Source organism: Gossypium arboreum, chromosome 2 (assembly GCF_025698485.1).
Source record: "Gossypium arboreum isolate Shixiya-1 chromosome 2, ASM2569848v2, whole genome shotgun sequence".
NCBI lineage: Eukaryota > Viridiplantae > Streptophyta > Magnoliopsida > Malvales > Malvaceae > Gossypium > Gossypium arboreum.
In genome coordinates, this window is record NC_069071.1 from 40111393 (window position 1) to 40127541 (window position 16149).

General features: G+C 37.2%; 1 protein-coding gene across 1 annotated transcript; it reads right to left on the minus strand.

Moving 5' to 3' along the window:
- Positions 1–1265: 1265 nt before the first annotated feature.
- On the minus strand, positions 1266–5638 carry LOC108465099 (uncharacterized). The gene is made up of 9 exons (XM_017765412.2): positions 5468–5638; positions 4831–5059; positions 3851–4311; positions 2970–3155; positions 2499–2876; positions 2041–2369; positions 1862–1933; positions 1632–1781; positions 1266–1491 (listed from the first exon to the last, which is right to left on the minus strand). Exons 1-9 carry the CDS (start codon positions 5636–5638, stop codon positions 1266–1268), a joined length of 2202 nt encoding a protein of 733 aa, XP_017620901.2.
- Positions 5639–16149: the final 10511 nt, after the last annotated feature.

Genomic DNA, 16149 nt, shown 5'->3' on the forward strand with positions numbered 1-16149 from the left:
CTCACACGCCCATGTGGCCTGCCCGTGTAGGCCCATACTCTCGTGTGGCCCACAAGCCCAAATTGGCCTTGGCTGTGTTAATCACACGGCCTGGCCCAAATTCCCACACACCCGTGTGTTCTCCCGTGTGGGTCCACACCCTTGTGTGGCCTACATGGCCCATTTGCTTGAGTCTGTGCCTCGCACAAGGCCTACAAGCCATCATAGGGTCGTGTTCGTCGTGCCTGTGACCCTATGTCGGGTATGTACGGCTTGGTTCGTTGACCACACACCCGTGTACTACCTCACGGGCTACCACACGGGCGACCACACGCCCATGCGATGTTGACAGAATGCTTTTCGACTTTCGTTGAATCTCATTTTCTGTGGAAACTGAGTACACACCTGGTTTGATTTCAACATGCAATCACTCTCGAGCACTCCGGAACCTATATTTGACAATTAAAACCCCAATTTTAGTCACTTAAACCGAGTTACTAAGGACAGGCAATTCCCGCAAGTTAACAATGACCTTACCTCTAACGAACAACAGTAGTTCCTCACTGATTAGAGCGTCATTTTAGTAGTCCACAGAATTTTGATTGTCTCCTCAACAGAAAACAGTCTCTTAAGAACCCCACAATCGTAAAAATGAAACAAATGCACCCCTACACTTACCGGATTTGCATAGAGATACGCAATGATGATGGAAAGTACCCAAAAACTAATATTAAAAGGAGTAAAATAGGCAGCAGTAAGGGATTTTCGGCTAGGGAAGAAAAAGAAAGAGAAAGAATGTGGAGGAGGGGGAAACTTGCAAAGAATTTATGCAGAAAGGGAGAGCAAAAGTTTGGGTAACTTTCAAATCCCCTATTACGCTCCAACTAAACCACATCTGTTGCCACTACTCAGTGTTCCAAACCAACTCAAACACTCCCATGGCATTAGCAGCAAAATAAATCCCTTGCTGATGCAGGGATTCGAACTCCAGACCTCCCACATTCCAACACACACCTTAACCACCAAACCAGCAGGCCCATTCTAAAAAGTTTTTACAAATAAATACTTATAAGCCCAATCACCAAGGACAAGGCTTTATTCAAATAAAAACCAAAATTTTTCCCAAGCTAAGGCTTGAACTTAGGACCCCTTACACACACCCAGAACACTTAACCACTAAAGTAGATACAGATTTGTGTCATATTCAAGCAGAATCAAAAACATAAATTTCAGGCGTTACAACTCGACCCCCTAAAAGAAAAGTTCGCCCTCAAAATTTTACCTAATCAGAAGAGGTGAGGATACTGCTGATGCATCGAATCCTCCGGCTCCGAAGTGGCCTCCTCAGTGCTATGATTCCGCCACAGTACCTTCACTAAAGGGATAGATTTCCTGTGCAGAACCTTAACATCGTGATTTAGGATATGAACCGGCTCCTCCTCGAACGTTAGATCCGGTCCAACCTTAATCTTCTCCACAGGCACAATGTGTGTGGGATCAAAGCGGCAGCGTCTCAACATCAAGACATGGAACACATCATGTATGCAGTCTAACTCTGGAGGTAGCTCCAACTGATATGTAACTAGCCCCACTAGCTTTAAAATTTGGTACGGCCCAATAAACCGAGGCTTAGCTTTCCCTTGTGACTGAACCTCAAAACTTTCTTCCATGGCGAGACCTTAAGGAAAACCGTGTCCCTCACAGAATACTCGATGTCCTTCCTCTTCAAATCAGCATAGGACTTCTGTCTGTCAAAAGCCACTTTCAGACGATCTCGAATCAAGCAAACTTTATCCTCGTTTCTGATACCAACTCCGGACCCAAAACTCATCGCTCACTCAATTCAGTCCAGCATAAGGGAGTACGACACTTACGACCATACAGTGTCTCCTGTATACTTGACTGATAGTTGTTGTTGCAAGAGAACTCTGCTAAAGGCAAGTACTCCTCCCAACTGCCTCGAAGTCGATAATACAACCCCTCAACATGTCCTCTAGTATCTGGATCACCCTCTCTGACTGACCATCTATTTGAGGATGGAAAGCAGTACTGAAGTCTAACTTCGAACCCAGAGCCTTATGAAGTTTTCCCCAGAACCAAGGCATAAAATGAGGATCCCTATCAGAAATGATCGATACAGGTACCCCATGTAGCCTCACTATCTCAGAAATGTACAGTCTGGCCAACTTTTGTAGGGCGAAGTCCATCTTCACAGGAATGAAATATGCAGTCTTGGTCAATCGGTCCACGATGACCCAAACAGAATCATTCTTAGTGGGTGTTAGGGGTAACCCATTAACGAAGTCCATTATTTCTCGTTCTAATTTCCATATCGGTATCTTAACCAACTGCAGCAAACCCGAAGGTAAATGATGCTCAGCCTTTACTTGCTAACAAGTCAAACAACGAGCAACAAAGTCAGTAACCTCACATTTCAATCCTAGCCACCAGTACAACTCTAGGAGATCTATGTACATCTTGTTCCCATTGGGATGCATAGCATAAGGGCTACTATGCACCTCCCTCAAAATCAACAGTCTCAAACATTCATCATTAGGTACACAAATCTGACCACGGAAACAGAATATCCTTTCACTGTTAATCCCAAAATCGATCATAACACCGTCCTCTACCTGACGAAAATGCAACTCCAAAGACTTATCCCCCATCTGCTTATCCCTGATCTGATCGATCCAGGTCAGTTTAACTTGAAGTTCTGCCAATAGACTCCCATCGTCAAAAAGACTCAGTCGAGCGAATATCGCTCTCAGATCGATCATAGACCTATGACTTAACGCATCGGCCACCACATTGGCCCTACCCAAATGGTACTCAATATTGTAGTCATAATTCTTAAGCAGTTCAACCCATCGACGCTGCCTAAGGTTTAACTCCTTCTGGATGAGGAGATACTTGAGGCTCTTGTGATTAGTGTAAATGGTACACTTCTCACCGTACAGATAATGCCTTCAGATCTTAAGCGTAAAGACCACTGCAGCCAATTCCAAATCATGCATTGGATAATTCACCTCTTGAATCTTGAGCTGTTGAGACGCATACGCAACAACCTTACCGTCTGGCATCAACACACAACCCATACCCACATGGGACGCATTACTGTATACCATGAAGTCCTTACCGAGTTCAGGCTGAATCAGAAGCTTTTCAAAGCTATCCTACTGTGCATCAGTCCACACCAAAAGAACTCCCTTACGCAGTAACTTAGTCATCGGAACAGCAATCAAAGAGAACCCCTTTATTGATCATCGATAATATCCTGCTAGCCCCAGAAAACTACGGATTTTTGACACATTCTTTGGTTGTTTCCAATCCAACACAGCCTCAATCTTACGAGGATCCACTCAAATCCCCTCTATAGAAACTACGTGTCCCAAAAATGTCACTTCACGAAGCCAGAACTCACACTTGCCGAACTTCGCATACAACTGTTTCTCACGAAGAATTGTAGAACCACTCTCAAATGCTTATCGTGCTTGTCCTTAGACTTAGAATACACTAAGATGTGATCAATGAACACCACTACGAACTGATCCAAGTAGGGCTAGAACACACGGTTCATCAAGTCCATGAATGCCGCTGGTGCATTAGTCAACCCAAAGGGCATAACTAGGAACTCGTAATGTCCATAACGAGTCCAAAATGTCGTCTTATACACATCGGCCTCCTTTACCCTCAACTAATGATAACCTGACTGCAGATTGATTTTAGAGAACACTGAAACCCCTCTGAACTGATCAAACAAGTCGTCTATTCTCAGAAGTGGGTACTTATTCTTAATCGTCAACTTGTTCAACTGATGGTAGTCTATATACATCCTCATCGTACCATCTTTCTTCTTTACGAACGGAACAGGTGCTCCCCATGGAGACACTCCGAGACGAATAAACCCATGATCCAACAACTCCTGAACCTGAGCCTTAAGTTCTATCAGCTCGTTCAGTGCCATTCGATAAGGGGCAACGGACACTAGAGCTGTGCCTAGAAACAACTCAATACCAAATTCCACCTCACGATTCGGAGGTAATCCTTGTAGTTCCTCTGGGAAAACATCTGGAAAGTCCCTCACCTTTTGGATATCCTTAACCGAAGAGTCCCTAGAATCAACAACACTGCAACCCTTCCTTACTAACCTTTCTGCCACTAATGCAGATATCACATTGGTCAGATAATCTCGTCGTTCCCCAATCACGACTACCTCTATATCCTCCTCGGTTCTCATAACAATCCTCTTTGCAGTGCAATCCACACTCACTCGGTGTTTAACCAGCCAGTCCACTCCCAAAATCAAATAAAACTCCCTAAATGGAAGCTCTATCAAATCAGCCAGAAATACAGTCTCTTAGACCTCTAACGGTACATCTCAAAACAGTTTGTTAACCTCAACAGACTACCCCAACAGACTCACCACTATTATCTCACTAGAAGTGCTCTCAAACGGTAACCCCAAGGTCTCAGACACCGCACTAGCTACGTAAGAGTGTGTAGAGCATATATCTATCAAAGCATAGTAAGGTACATTAAAAATTAAGAACGTACCCGTGATGACGTCCGAAGCATCTCCATCCTCATGGTGACGAGTAGCATATACTAGTGCAGGCTGCCTCACCTCAGTCGGTCCAACACCTCTGCCCGGTGCTCTATGTCCTCAGCCCACGCTGTTACCACCCCTAGCCTGACCTCGGCCCCTAGGTGGCTGCTAACCTACCCTAGGCGGCTATGAAGTCTCAATAGCCAGAGCTTGCATCTGATTACTCTTCAATGGACAGTCCTTAACACAATACTCAGTAGACCCACATCTAAAGCAGGCTCCAGTAGACCTCTAACACTCGCCCAGATGGCGTCTATTACTGAGCTGACAAATCGCTACCCCAGCAGGTGCAACAGTAGGCCCAACTCTCACGGCCTCATTAGATCTGGCCTTTTTCCCAGGCCACATCCCAACATTCGAAGGCTCTGTATTCCTCTTAGCCCTTCCTCTGTCACGATTCTGGTGCTCAGTACGCTTAACCTCCTCAGCAATCTTGGCCTTCTCAACCAATACAACAAACTCACGCTCCCTCTACGGAGCTATCAAGACCCTCAAGTTATCCCTAAGGCTGTCCTCAAAATGGACACAGTGCTTATACTCAGTTGCCACCATGCTAAATCTCAGAAATTCAGCCTCATACTCGGCCACTGAATAATCTTCCTAAGTAAGATTTAGGAACTCACGCGTCCTAGCGTCGATATAGCTGGCTCCCATATACTTGCCCTGGAAAACTATCTTAAACAGATCCCATGTAAACCGATCGGGCTGAATGCCATCCTTAACCGTAAACCACAGCTGATACGCTTCATCACGAAATAGTGAAACAACCCCCTTGAAATTCTGCTTAGCAGAAAATTCTAGATCATCCATAATACGTTCTGTGGCCTCCATCTAGTACTCGGCCACATTAGTAGCAACTCCAGCGATGCCCCTAAATACCTCAGCCACATTGGACCGAAGTCGTTCCGTAACCGACCCACGGTCTTCAGAACTAAATTTAAATCCAGTGACCCTCTCCAAAATATGTAGCATAGCTTGGGACAGTGCCTCGTCCCCAGCTGTACAATCATGAAACCCCGACTCGGTATTAGTAATAGGTGAAATTGGCATCTCGCTAGTTTCCAGATTTGAAATAGTATCAAATGTGAAGGACTCAGCTTGAGCCCCTCTACGGCCTCTACCTCGACCTTTAGTACCTCATCCACGAGTACTACGTGTGTTCATTATAATTTTGATTTAATCTGTATTAAAAATTTTATTCAAATCAGTTTAAAGTTTTGATATTTTTTAACAGATATTTTATGCAGTAATGTTATCAGAGTATTCAGAGTTTATTATCGCAAATCGCAGTGTTGCTATGGTTTTCAGTTTACACTACCTATTGTGTAAAATAGTACCTACAGACAATTCAGTATGTTCTAAGCATGCTTTCAGACAATTCTAAACAAAGTTTCAGAAACTTACAGGATCGAGGCTGGAGACTCGGTGAACCACATACTTAATCAGAGTATTTGAAAAAAACATTCGAAAGTAATTCTTTAAAACCAATTTTGGAACCCGAAATTCACAATCGATTTTTAAACCTGGCTTTGATACCACTAAATGTAACACCCCAACCCAGCCTAGACATTATGGCCGGATCTGACGATGTCATATGAGAGTGTTTTTAACCAAACCATATCGATTCATAAACTATTCCGTTCGTTATCTTTTACTTAGTCAAAAAATGTGTAATAGTCGAATTGTTTCGAAAACATTTCTTTATCATGAAAGCTTTTGAAACCCATATATTGTTATTATTTTAAGAAACCGTTCTATCTTGAAAAGAAACACATAGTTAATTTGTGGAAAACCATAATTTGACGTTGTAGTTTTTAGTTTAAGTTCCTAGCTCAAAAACCCAAATAAAAATCTAGAAGTCCGAGACCAAAGTTACATCAAAATCTTTAAACAATAAAGTAAAAACAAAAGTAGAAAGTTCATAACCAAAATGTATGTAGTTGTGGTCACCGTCAAGTCCTCCACTGCACCGATCCACCTACTGTTGGGGATTACCTGAATAGATAAATAAATAAAGGGGTGAGTTTTCGAAACTCAGTGTGTACATCCCCACAGTATAGCATGCATACAAACCGATAACAGAATTTAGTCATAATTCGGGCCTGAGCCCTTATAATTTGGTGGGGCCCTTGGCCCACTTAGAAATAGAATCAATTGCAGTCTTAGGGCCTCAGCCCCTTTCAGATATAGCATGCATAACAGATCAGAATAACAAAATATGCCCACCAACCCTGCACACCGACACCGTCCAACCCAACACACCTTGTGGGGATAAAATCGACTCACTCATCCTTACACACCATATATGGGGATAAAATCGACCTATCTAACCCTACACACCATAAGGTACTGCAATACAGCACATATCACAAGTATGCAGCTTAGAGATAGCGGGCTTATGAAGCCCTTCAGTACTTCCTTCACTTCATCATACCCACCCCGATGCAGTGCATCATACAATATGGCATGCTATAATGTAGATAACAGTTTATGCATTTATTTCAGAACAGATCAGATATTCATGCTAGCCATAACATGCTAATACATGCATCACAATATCACATCACAGAATAGGGCTCTAAGTAAAGCTTACTGACCCTAGGACAGGTCACAGTTGACTTGGGTGACCCGTGCAACCTTACAATGCATTTTAGAAAAATGGGCTCACACGCCCATGTGACCTGCCCGTATGGGCCCACAGGCCCAATTTGTCCTTGCCCATGTGAATCACACGGCCTGGCCCAGATTTCCACACGCCCGTGTGGTTCACCCATGTGGGTCTACACCCTCGTGTGGCCCACATGACCCATTTGCCTGAGCCCGTGCCTCGTACACAGCCAATAAGCCATCACAGGGCCGTGTCTGTCGTGCCCGTGTTTGGTGCGCACGGCCTGGTTCATTGACCACACACCTGTGTACTGCCACACAGCCTACCATATGGGTAACCACACGCCCGTGCGGCGTTGACAGAATGGTTTTTGACTTTTGCCGAATCTTGTTTTCTGTGCAAACGAAGTACACACCTAGTTCGATTTCAACACGCAATCACTCTTGAGCACTTCAGAACCTATATTTGACAATTGAAACCCCAATTCAGTCACTTAAATCGAGTTACTAAGGATAAGTAATTCCCGCAAGTTAACAACGATCTTACCTCTAATGAACAATGGCAGTTCCTCACTGATTAGAGCATCATTTTAGCAGTCCACGGAATTTTGATTGTCTCCTAAACAGAAAACAATCTCTTAAGAACCCCATAATCATAAAAATGGAACAAACGCACCCCTACACTTACCGAATTTGTGCCAAACGTAGAGATACGCAACGATGATGGAAAATACCCAAAAACTAATATTAAAAAGAGTAAAATCAGCAGCAACAGGGGATTTTCGGCTGGGGAAGAGAAAGAAAGAAAAAGAATATGGAGGAGGGGGAAACTTGCAGAGAATTTTGGCAGAGAGGGAGAGTAGAAGTTTGGGTAACTCTCAAATCCCCTATTACGCTCCCACTAAACCATATTTGTTGCCACTACTAAGTGTTCCAAACCAACTCAAACACTCCCACGGCATTTGCAGCAAAATAAATCTCTTGCTCCTGCAGGGATTCAAACTCTAGATCTCCCACACTCTAACACACACTTTAACCACCAGAGTAACAGGTCTATTCTGATAAGCTTTTACAAATAAATACTTATAAGCCCAATCACCAACGACAACGCTTTATTCAAATAAAAACCAAAATTTTTCCCAAGCTAAAGCTTGAACTTAGGACCTCACACACACACCTAGAACACTTCATATTCAAGCAGAGGCGTTACACTAATTAACTATATATTTACTTTAAATATAAAATTATAAAAATAAATATTTTTTGTTTATTAATGTTAAGTTAATATTAATTATTGAATAATAGGAATACTGAATAAATTATATTTAAATATTAAAAACTACATCGTATATTTTTTTTGAGTATTAAGAAAAAACTACATTGTAATAATATTTACAACTAATATTTTGATAATTGCATTGTAAAAAAATATTTGATAATTGCATTCATAAAAATTGCTTAATTTTTATCTTTAATACTTTGGGTAAAAATTAATATATTTAAAATATACTTAAATTATCTTCAAAATGAATATTCACCAATTTTATGTATCCTTAGTATTCAAAATATTTAATAAACTACAATTTTGAATAAATTATCTTTAAAATGCATACAATTAGAAATATTTAAAATATAGTTTTTTTCTTAAAAATATTTAAACTAAAATTTTTGAACATTAATTTTGAAGATAATTTAAAATATTAATTTTTATCCAAATTTTTTATAATTTTCATTTTTAGAAACAATTTTATCTAAATCCAATTTAAATTTATAGGAATAAATATTTAAAATAAATTAAATGAAAAATAATTTTATCTAATGAAATTTTATTTTAAATCTAAGCCTTTTTAATTTAATGGATAATCACCATAAATAATAACTTTATGTGTAAATTTGTTTAAAAATATTACATTTTTCTATATTTTATTTAAATGGCGATAAAAATAAAAAATAAATTAAATATAATGACACTTATAAATATTTATAATAATATTAAATTATTAAACACATTATAAAAATAGTAATATTTTATTTTGTTTATAGTTTCAATATTATAACACTCCCAACCCAATCTGATTTGTCAAATCTGGATCTTGGGCATTACTTACGGATACAGGCACAAACTTGGTCTACTTATACGAATTACAATTAATTACAACTTACTCAATTACAAGATTTCTATTATACAAATAAATAAGCATGTACAAGAAGCAAATACAACTGCAGCATGTGGTAATCAAAATACAATGATATTTGATTTGAAATCCTAATCTATTACAGACACCCCAAGTAAGGAATTCTGAGTGACAATTCATACTTTGAATGTGCAGCCAAACTTGCTCTATATGCATAATAACCCGATACACCCTTTTCTTTAGCATAGTCCTAGCATCGTTCTTCCTGGTGTATACTCACATTCAACCTGGAATGAAAGTATAAACTCATGTAAGCTCATAAGAACTTAGAGAGAGAAACATCTTTTACCTGAGCAATAATTGCTCTTTGTTACTAATTAATCGTTATGACAATCTTATTGTTCTTGTCATTCAACTTGTCTCTGGCTAATGTTTTTTCTCAAATTTCATTTTTCATTCACCATATATTAACATGCCTTTTAACATCCCGAATTAAAGCCTAGTCGGAACAGTGATTTCGGGACCACAAATTCAACACAGTAAAATTTGTTTTTATTATATTTTTATGATCTACAATTTCACGGAATGATTTAATGAAAATTTCGTTCGAAAAGTTTGACGTTTGGGCACTCAATTTGGTCAAAAGGACTAAATTGTAAAAAGTGAAAAAGTTGAGTTCTACATGTTAGAGGTGTCTAACTGTTATGAAATTTTAAATTGGAGGGCCTTAAATGGTAAATAGACCATTGGATAATTTGTTGGAAAAAAATGGACATGAAATGTGTGAAATAGAATATTTTTAAGTTAGGGGCATTTTGGTAATCTAGTAATTAAAATGAATTAAAAACAAAATTAAAAGCCAATTTTTTCCATCTTTTACCCCCATGGGCGAAACTTGCATGGAGAAGACAGCTAGGGTTTTTCAAGCTTCCAAGCTCGATTGTAAGTCCGTTCTAGCCCCGTTTTTAATGATTTTTACGTTTTTGAAATTCTCGTAACAAGATCTACTTATCTCTACCCATATTTTGAGCTAGGGTTTGTGTTTAAAAATTTACCCATGGATTAAATGCATGTTTTTTTATTTCTAATGGTAGAAAATGAATGCTCGGTGTGTAATAAATGACTTTTACTAAGTAATTTTCGGTGAAATTGTTAAAAATGACCATTTTGCAAAAGTTACAAAAATTTGTCATAAAAGTGTGATTTAGTGGAAATTAGGGGCTGCTATAGTTATGAAAATGATTTGGTAGGCTTAAAATGCAAGGAAATTGTATAAAAATCATTTTATGAGCCTTGGGGCAAAAGTGAAATTATGTAAAAGTTTAGAGGTCAAAATAAAAATTTGTAAAAATATGATTTTTGGACTCATATGAATAATGTGACTAATTAGTAAGCTAAATGTGATATTATAGATCAAGGAAATTGAGATTCGGGCATAGATTGGAAATGAATGAGATTATGGACTAAATCAGAATATATAGCCGTACTCGCATTCGAGGCAAGTTCGTATGTCAATAATAATGCAATAATATTATTGTTTATGCTTGAAATTAAATTGATATGTTAACATTATGTGGTGAATATTTATATAGTTGGTATGATGATAGTATTATATGACAAATGCCTAAATGTTACTATGAACAATGCCATGATTATTTCATGAATATGAGAATGGTGAATTTGTAAGCATGAATGATATTACGGTCGTTATCAACGACGATACGAACAAGTACAATGAAGATGTTATGTGCAATGACAAAAACCCCCATTTGAACCTTAGGAATAGTTTAGGATACAAGTGACATGTCACTAGGAATTTAGAAATCTGAGCTCGTTCAGCGGTCCAAGTTCGTGATATATGTGAAAATCTGAACTTGTTGAGTGGTCCAAGTTCATGATCTATGTGCCACCCGAACTCATTGAGAGGTCTGAGTTCATAATAGATGCGATTCATGTAACATCCGAGCTTGTTGAGAGGTCCGAGTTCATTATGGATGTATACATGTTATAAGGTAGCTTTGGCTACGTATGTATATGTGGCACTTAGGTGTAAGTTTCTGCGTATCCAATAGTATTCCTAGTGTCCAATGGTTAATATAGTGAATGTGATGAAAGTCCCAAGGAGGGTATGTGAAAGAGGTATGGTTATATGATACACTACAATGAGTACAGGTACGTATGCTAAACTTATGAATAATGCCTTGGTAAAGATCGATTTATGATGAGCATGTATATATGTGTCTATGATAAGTAAGCCAAAAGGGTTTTAATGATGAATAATCTTTATGGTTATTTTATTATGTCTGTTTGAAATTGAACATGAAATCCATGAAATGGTAAGTTCATGATTAGTTGAAAATGAACTTATGATAGTTACCATTATATTAAACTAAGATAGTGTTAGACATTAGCAGTTGTGTGAATTTGAAAATCCACCAAAAATTGTGTAAATTGAATTAGAGACTGAATAAAATATAATATTAAAGCTTATTGAATCTAGTTTCACATAGAAGAAACAGTGTAAGCAAAAGAGTTTCATATTATGATATATTTGAACTTTTGTGAGACAGAGTCAGAGTGATTTCGGGCTCCCCTGTCTCAAATTTGGAAAATCACTAAAAATTATAAAACAATTATTATGTGCTAGGATTTATATTACTAAATAATTAATGAGTCTATTTTCAATAGGAATAGACAGAAACATAATTGAAATCCGTACTATGAGATAATTAATTTTTAGTAAAGAAAGGTCGAAGATGTCAAGCAGCAGAATAGGGGTAACTTTAAAGAATAAAATGTACTTATTAACTAGACAAATATTTTTGGAAATTTTATGGTAAAAATATATATGAGTATAGTTTATGGAAAAATTTATGGATCTTAATTTGGAGTTTTGTAGCTCCAGATATAAATAATTTAGTAACTATGACTTGAGAAAACAACATGACCTAAAAATAGGTAAAAGTGTAATTATGATTATATTTCCATGGAATCATGTTGATAATTTTCTTATTATTTTCATATGGACTTACTAAGCTTTAAGCTTACTCCCTCCTTTCCATTTCTTTAGTGTTGACAGGTTAGCTCGGGGTTGGAGATCATCGGAGGCAACCTCACACTATCAAGCTACCTTTTTTGGAGTATTGATGAATCTTAATGTCTTCAAGTGAGTGGCATGTATAAGGACTTAGTTTTATGATAGATGCTATTATGATTAGCCATATGTATTGGCTTATATTGATTCATTGTATATAGCCATGAGATGTGGCTTGTAATGATTGTGGCTTGTAAGCCTAATTATTCATGATAAGTACTAATGCTCGTGATGCGATGGTGTGTTTATGCTTGTGGGATATGTATGGTCGGTATTATGACATATATGCATGATGGGTGCTTCTTGACTGATCGAAATGGTCATAGCCATGTGGTAAATGTATACTATGGAAATAAGTTGATAATGTTTGAACATGAATACTTGATGCTGATTGAAGCTACTTGATAAATTGATGGTTATGAAAGTTTGGTAAAAATGGTCATCAAATGATAAGGTCAATCAATATAGAATTGTTGTGTCTAGATTTGATATTATATGAGTATGTGTAATAAGTGAATGATAGCATGTTAAAGTTAAGAATATACCTTAGTGAAGTATGTTAAATCATTAAAATGATGCAATGATGTATATCTTTGATGTGTGTAAAGATGTGAGGGATTAATGGTAACAAAAGGCTTGGAAAATAGCCTAAGTACTAGTCACACGGGCAGAGACACAGCCATGTGTCTCAACCGTGTGAAGGGCACGACCTAGCACACGGGCTTGCGGCCTGGCCGTGTGGTTAAATTTGTTTTGCTGACGTCAAAAACAAAGAGTTACACGACTTGAGGACACGGGTATGTTGGACACACATGGGCGTGTCCCTATGTCCACACGGGAGCGTGACCCCGTTTTAGGAAATTTTTTCTAAGTTTCACCAAAACTTTCTAAAGTTCTCGATTTAGTCCCAAACCACCTTTAATGCATTTTTAGAGCCTCGGTAGCTCGTGTAAAAGGCATTATTCATGTGATTGAATGTTTTTAATTTAAATGAAATTTTATGGCCCGATTTTACATTATGAATGTTTAAGTCGGTAATGCCTCGAACCCTGTCCCGGCGTCGGATACAGGTAAGGGGTGTTACATGTCTTACTTTAAAATCATTACTTACCCATCAATATCTTCGATACATTACTTACATTCTTAAATCTGATCTTTCACAAATCTTTATCAATTTCCTTTCTAGAGGTCCATACAATCGAAACACTGTTACTTTTACACACATAACTCTAAGCTATCATTTTATCACAATTCATGAATGATCATGTACATAGATAGTAGATACTTCTGTCAAATATCAAATTTGGAATTCTTACTCATAAAACACTTTTCTTGTGTTAACCCATCTCCTTTCTATATCTCTTCAATTCATTATTCACAATTGAATCATTGTCTTGTATATTACTAATCTTTCTGATTAAATTTACGAACCATATTAAATGCGCCAAAACAATTTAATATCGAATTCACCATAAGAACCATTCCTTTACAGTACGCCATTGAGAGTCTTACTATGAAAAAACACAAGGATACCATTTTTAGAATTTGCCATGTAAGTCGTTCCTTCAGAGTGTGCCACAAGTGTAACAGCCCGATTTTGGGTCTAGTCAGAATAGTGGTTTTGGGACCACAAATTTGACATAGAAAAAATTATTTTTATTATATTTTTATGGTCTATAGCTTTATGGAATGATTTCATGAAAATTCCGTTCAAAAATTTTAACGTTTGGGCACTCAATTTAGTCAAAAGGACTAAATTGTAATAAGTACAAAATATGAGTTCTATAGGTTAAGGGTGTCTAATTGTTATGAAATTTTAAATTGAAGGTCCTTAAATGGTAATTAGATCATTGGTTAATTTGATGCACAAAAATGGACATGGTTAGGTATGTTTCTAAAGTTTTTCATTATGGGTATTTTAGTAACTTGGTAATTAAATGAATTAAAAAGCCAAAATAAAAGCCAATTTTTGTCTATCTTCCTTCCATGGCCGAAATTTACTAGAGGAAACCATGGCTAGGGTTTGTCAAGCTTCCAAGCTAGATTGTAAGTTTGTTCTAGCCCCGTTTTTAATGATTTTTATGTTTTTGAAATCCTTGTAACATGATTTACCTATTTCTAGCACTAATTTGAGGAATGATTAAGGACTAGGGTTTGACCCATGTTAGACATGTGTGTATTTTGATGTTTAATGATAGAAAATGCATGTTAGTTGTTAGATAAACGACTTTTGCTAAGTGATTTTTGGTAAAAATATAAAAAAGACCTATTCGTAAAAAGTTGTAAAATGGGTGTTAAAATGTTATTAAATGAAAAATGTGGGCTGCTATAAGCATGTATAAGGTTCGGCTTGGCATGAGTATTGAAGAAATTTAGTACATTTCATTTTACGGGCCTGGGGATTAAATTGTAAAAAAGTTCAACTTTAGGGGGGAAATGTAATTTCCCATAATGTCATTTTGGGCTGATTTGAATAGTATAATGATTAAATAAATTAAATGTGATATTATTGATCGAGGTAAGTTCATATGTAAATAATGCATTTTTTTAATTATGTGTTAAATACTTTATTATTGTATGAATTGTGATACTTTATTATTGTATTAATTGTGATTGACCCTTAGACGTATTCGACAAAGTTTCGACAAGTGTGAAATCTCGATTGAACCTTAGGAATAGATAGGATACAAATGTCATGACATTAGGGTTACTAAGATTACATGTAAGACCATATCTGGGATATGGCATCGATATGAGACTTCATGTAAGACCATAGCTGGGTTATTGGGATTGATACGAGATTACATGTAAGACCATATCTAGGATATGGCATTGGTACGGTACTGTGTGTATGAGATTCTTGAGTATCCTTTAGTATTCCAAGTGGTTTAATGGGTAATTTAATGGGTATGTCAAATAAGAGAAAGAGCATGTAAGTATTACGAATTGGTACAGGTATGTACGTAAAGTTTATAAGCATTGACTTCATGAAATTGTAAGCTCATGATTTCCTCGAGAATGATTTTGTGAAAACCTTGTGATTATTGGTCTATACTTGTGATGTATGAAATTCATGATAAATTCGGTTGAAGATCATGTGATTGGCTTTCGAGCCAAATTGGGTTATGATATAGCATGTTTCATTCACTTAATGTACGATTTGTCAGATATGAGAATAAGGAAAGATTGGCATAATTGCCTATTAAAATGGTTATGAAAGTACTCGAAGGTAAAAGTTTAGGTAATTGAAAGGTATTAAGATATATGCTTGGAAATATGAGTACACATAATCAATGTGCATGTTTACTGTGAGGTTTGAAATGATTTGTTAATTGTTGTAATATGTTACAAAGGAGAGATAACTGTTGTTAGGCTAATACCAAGATATGTTAAATTATGCTTGCAAATTGATAGAGCAAACAATGTGACAGAATAAGTTATAACTTTGAGCTTTATAGCAATTTATATTATCTTGTGTTTTTATTGTTGGACTTAGAAAATGTTTGGTAAGAGTTGCTTATTATGTTCATACGGACTTACTAACCTATATAGCTTACCCCCCTTCCGTTCCAGTGTTTTGTAGTGTCGTCAAGCTAGCTAGGGTTGGAGATTACCAGAGATCCTATCACACTATCAAGCTATCATTTTGGGTATTGATGAATTCAAGTATTTTGAGTTTATGGCATGTATAGGGACTCGGTCTTTTGGTCATATGTATTGGTTTG

Coding starts and splice junctions, on each gene's coding strand:
- LOC108465099 (XM_017765412.2), bottom strand. CDS start 5,638: ATGCCAATTTCACCTATTACTAATACCGAGTCGGGGTTTCATGATTGT. Junction 4,312..4,830: donor CAGTAATAGACGCCATCTGG/GCGAGTGTTAGA, acceptor CTGATTTGATAG/AGCTTCCATTTAGGGAGTTT. Junction 2,370..2,498: donor GACTGTTGATTTTGAGGGAG/GTGCATAGTAGC, acceptor TTGACTTGTTAG/CAAGTAAAGGCTGAGCATCA.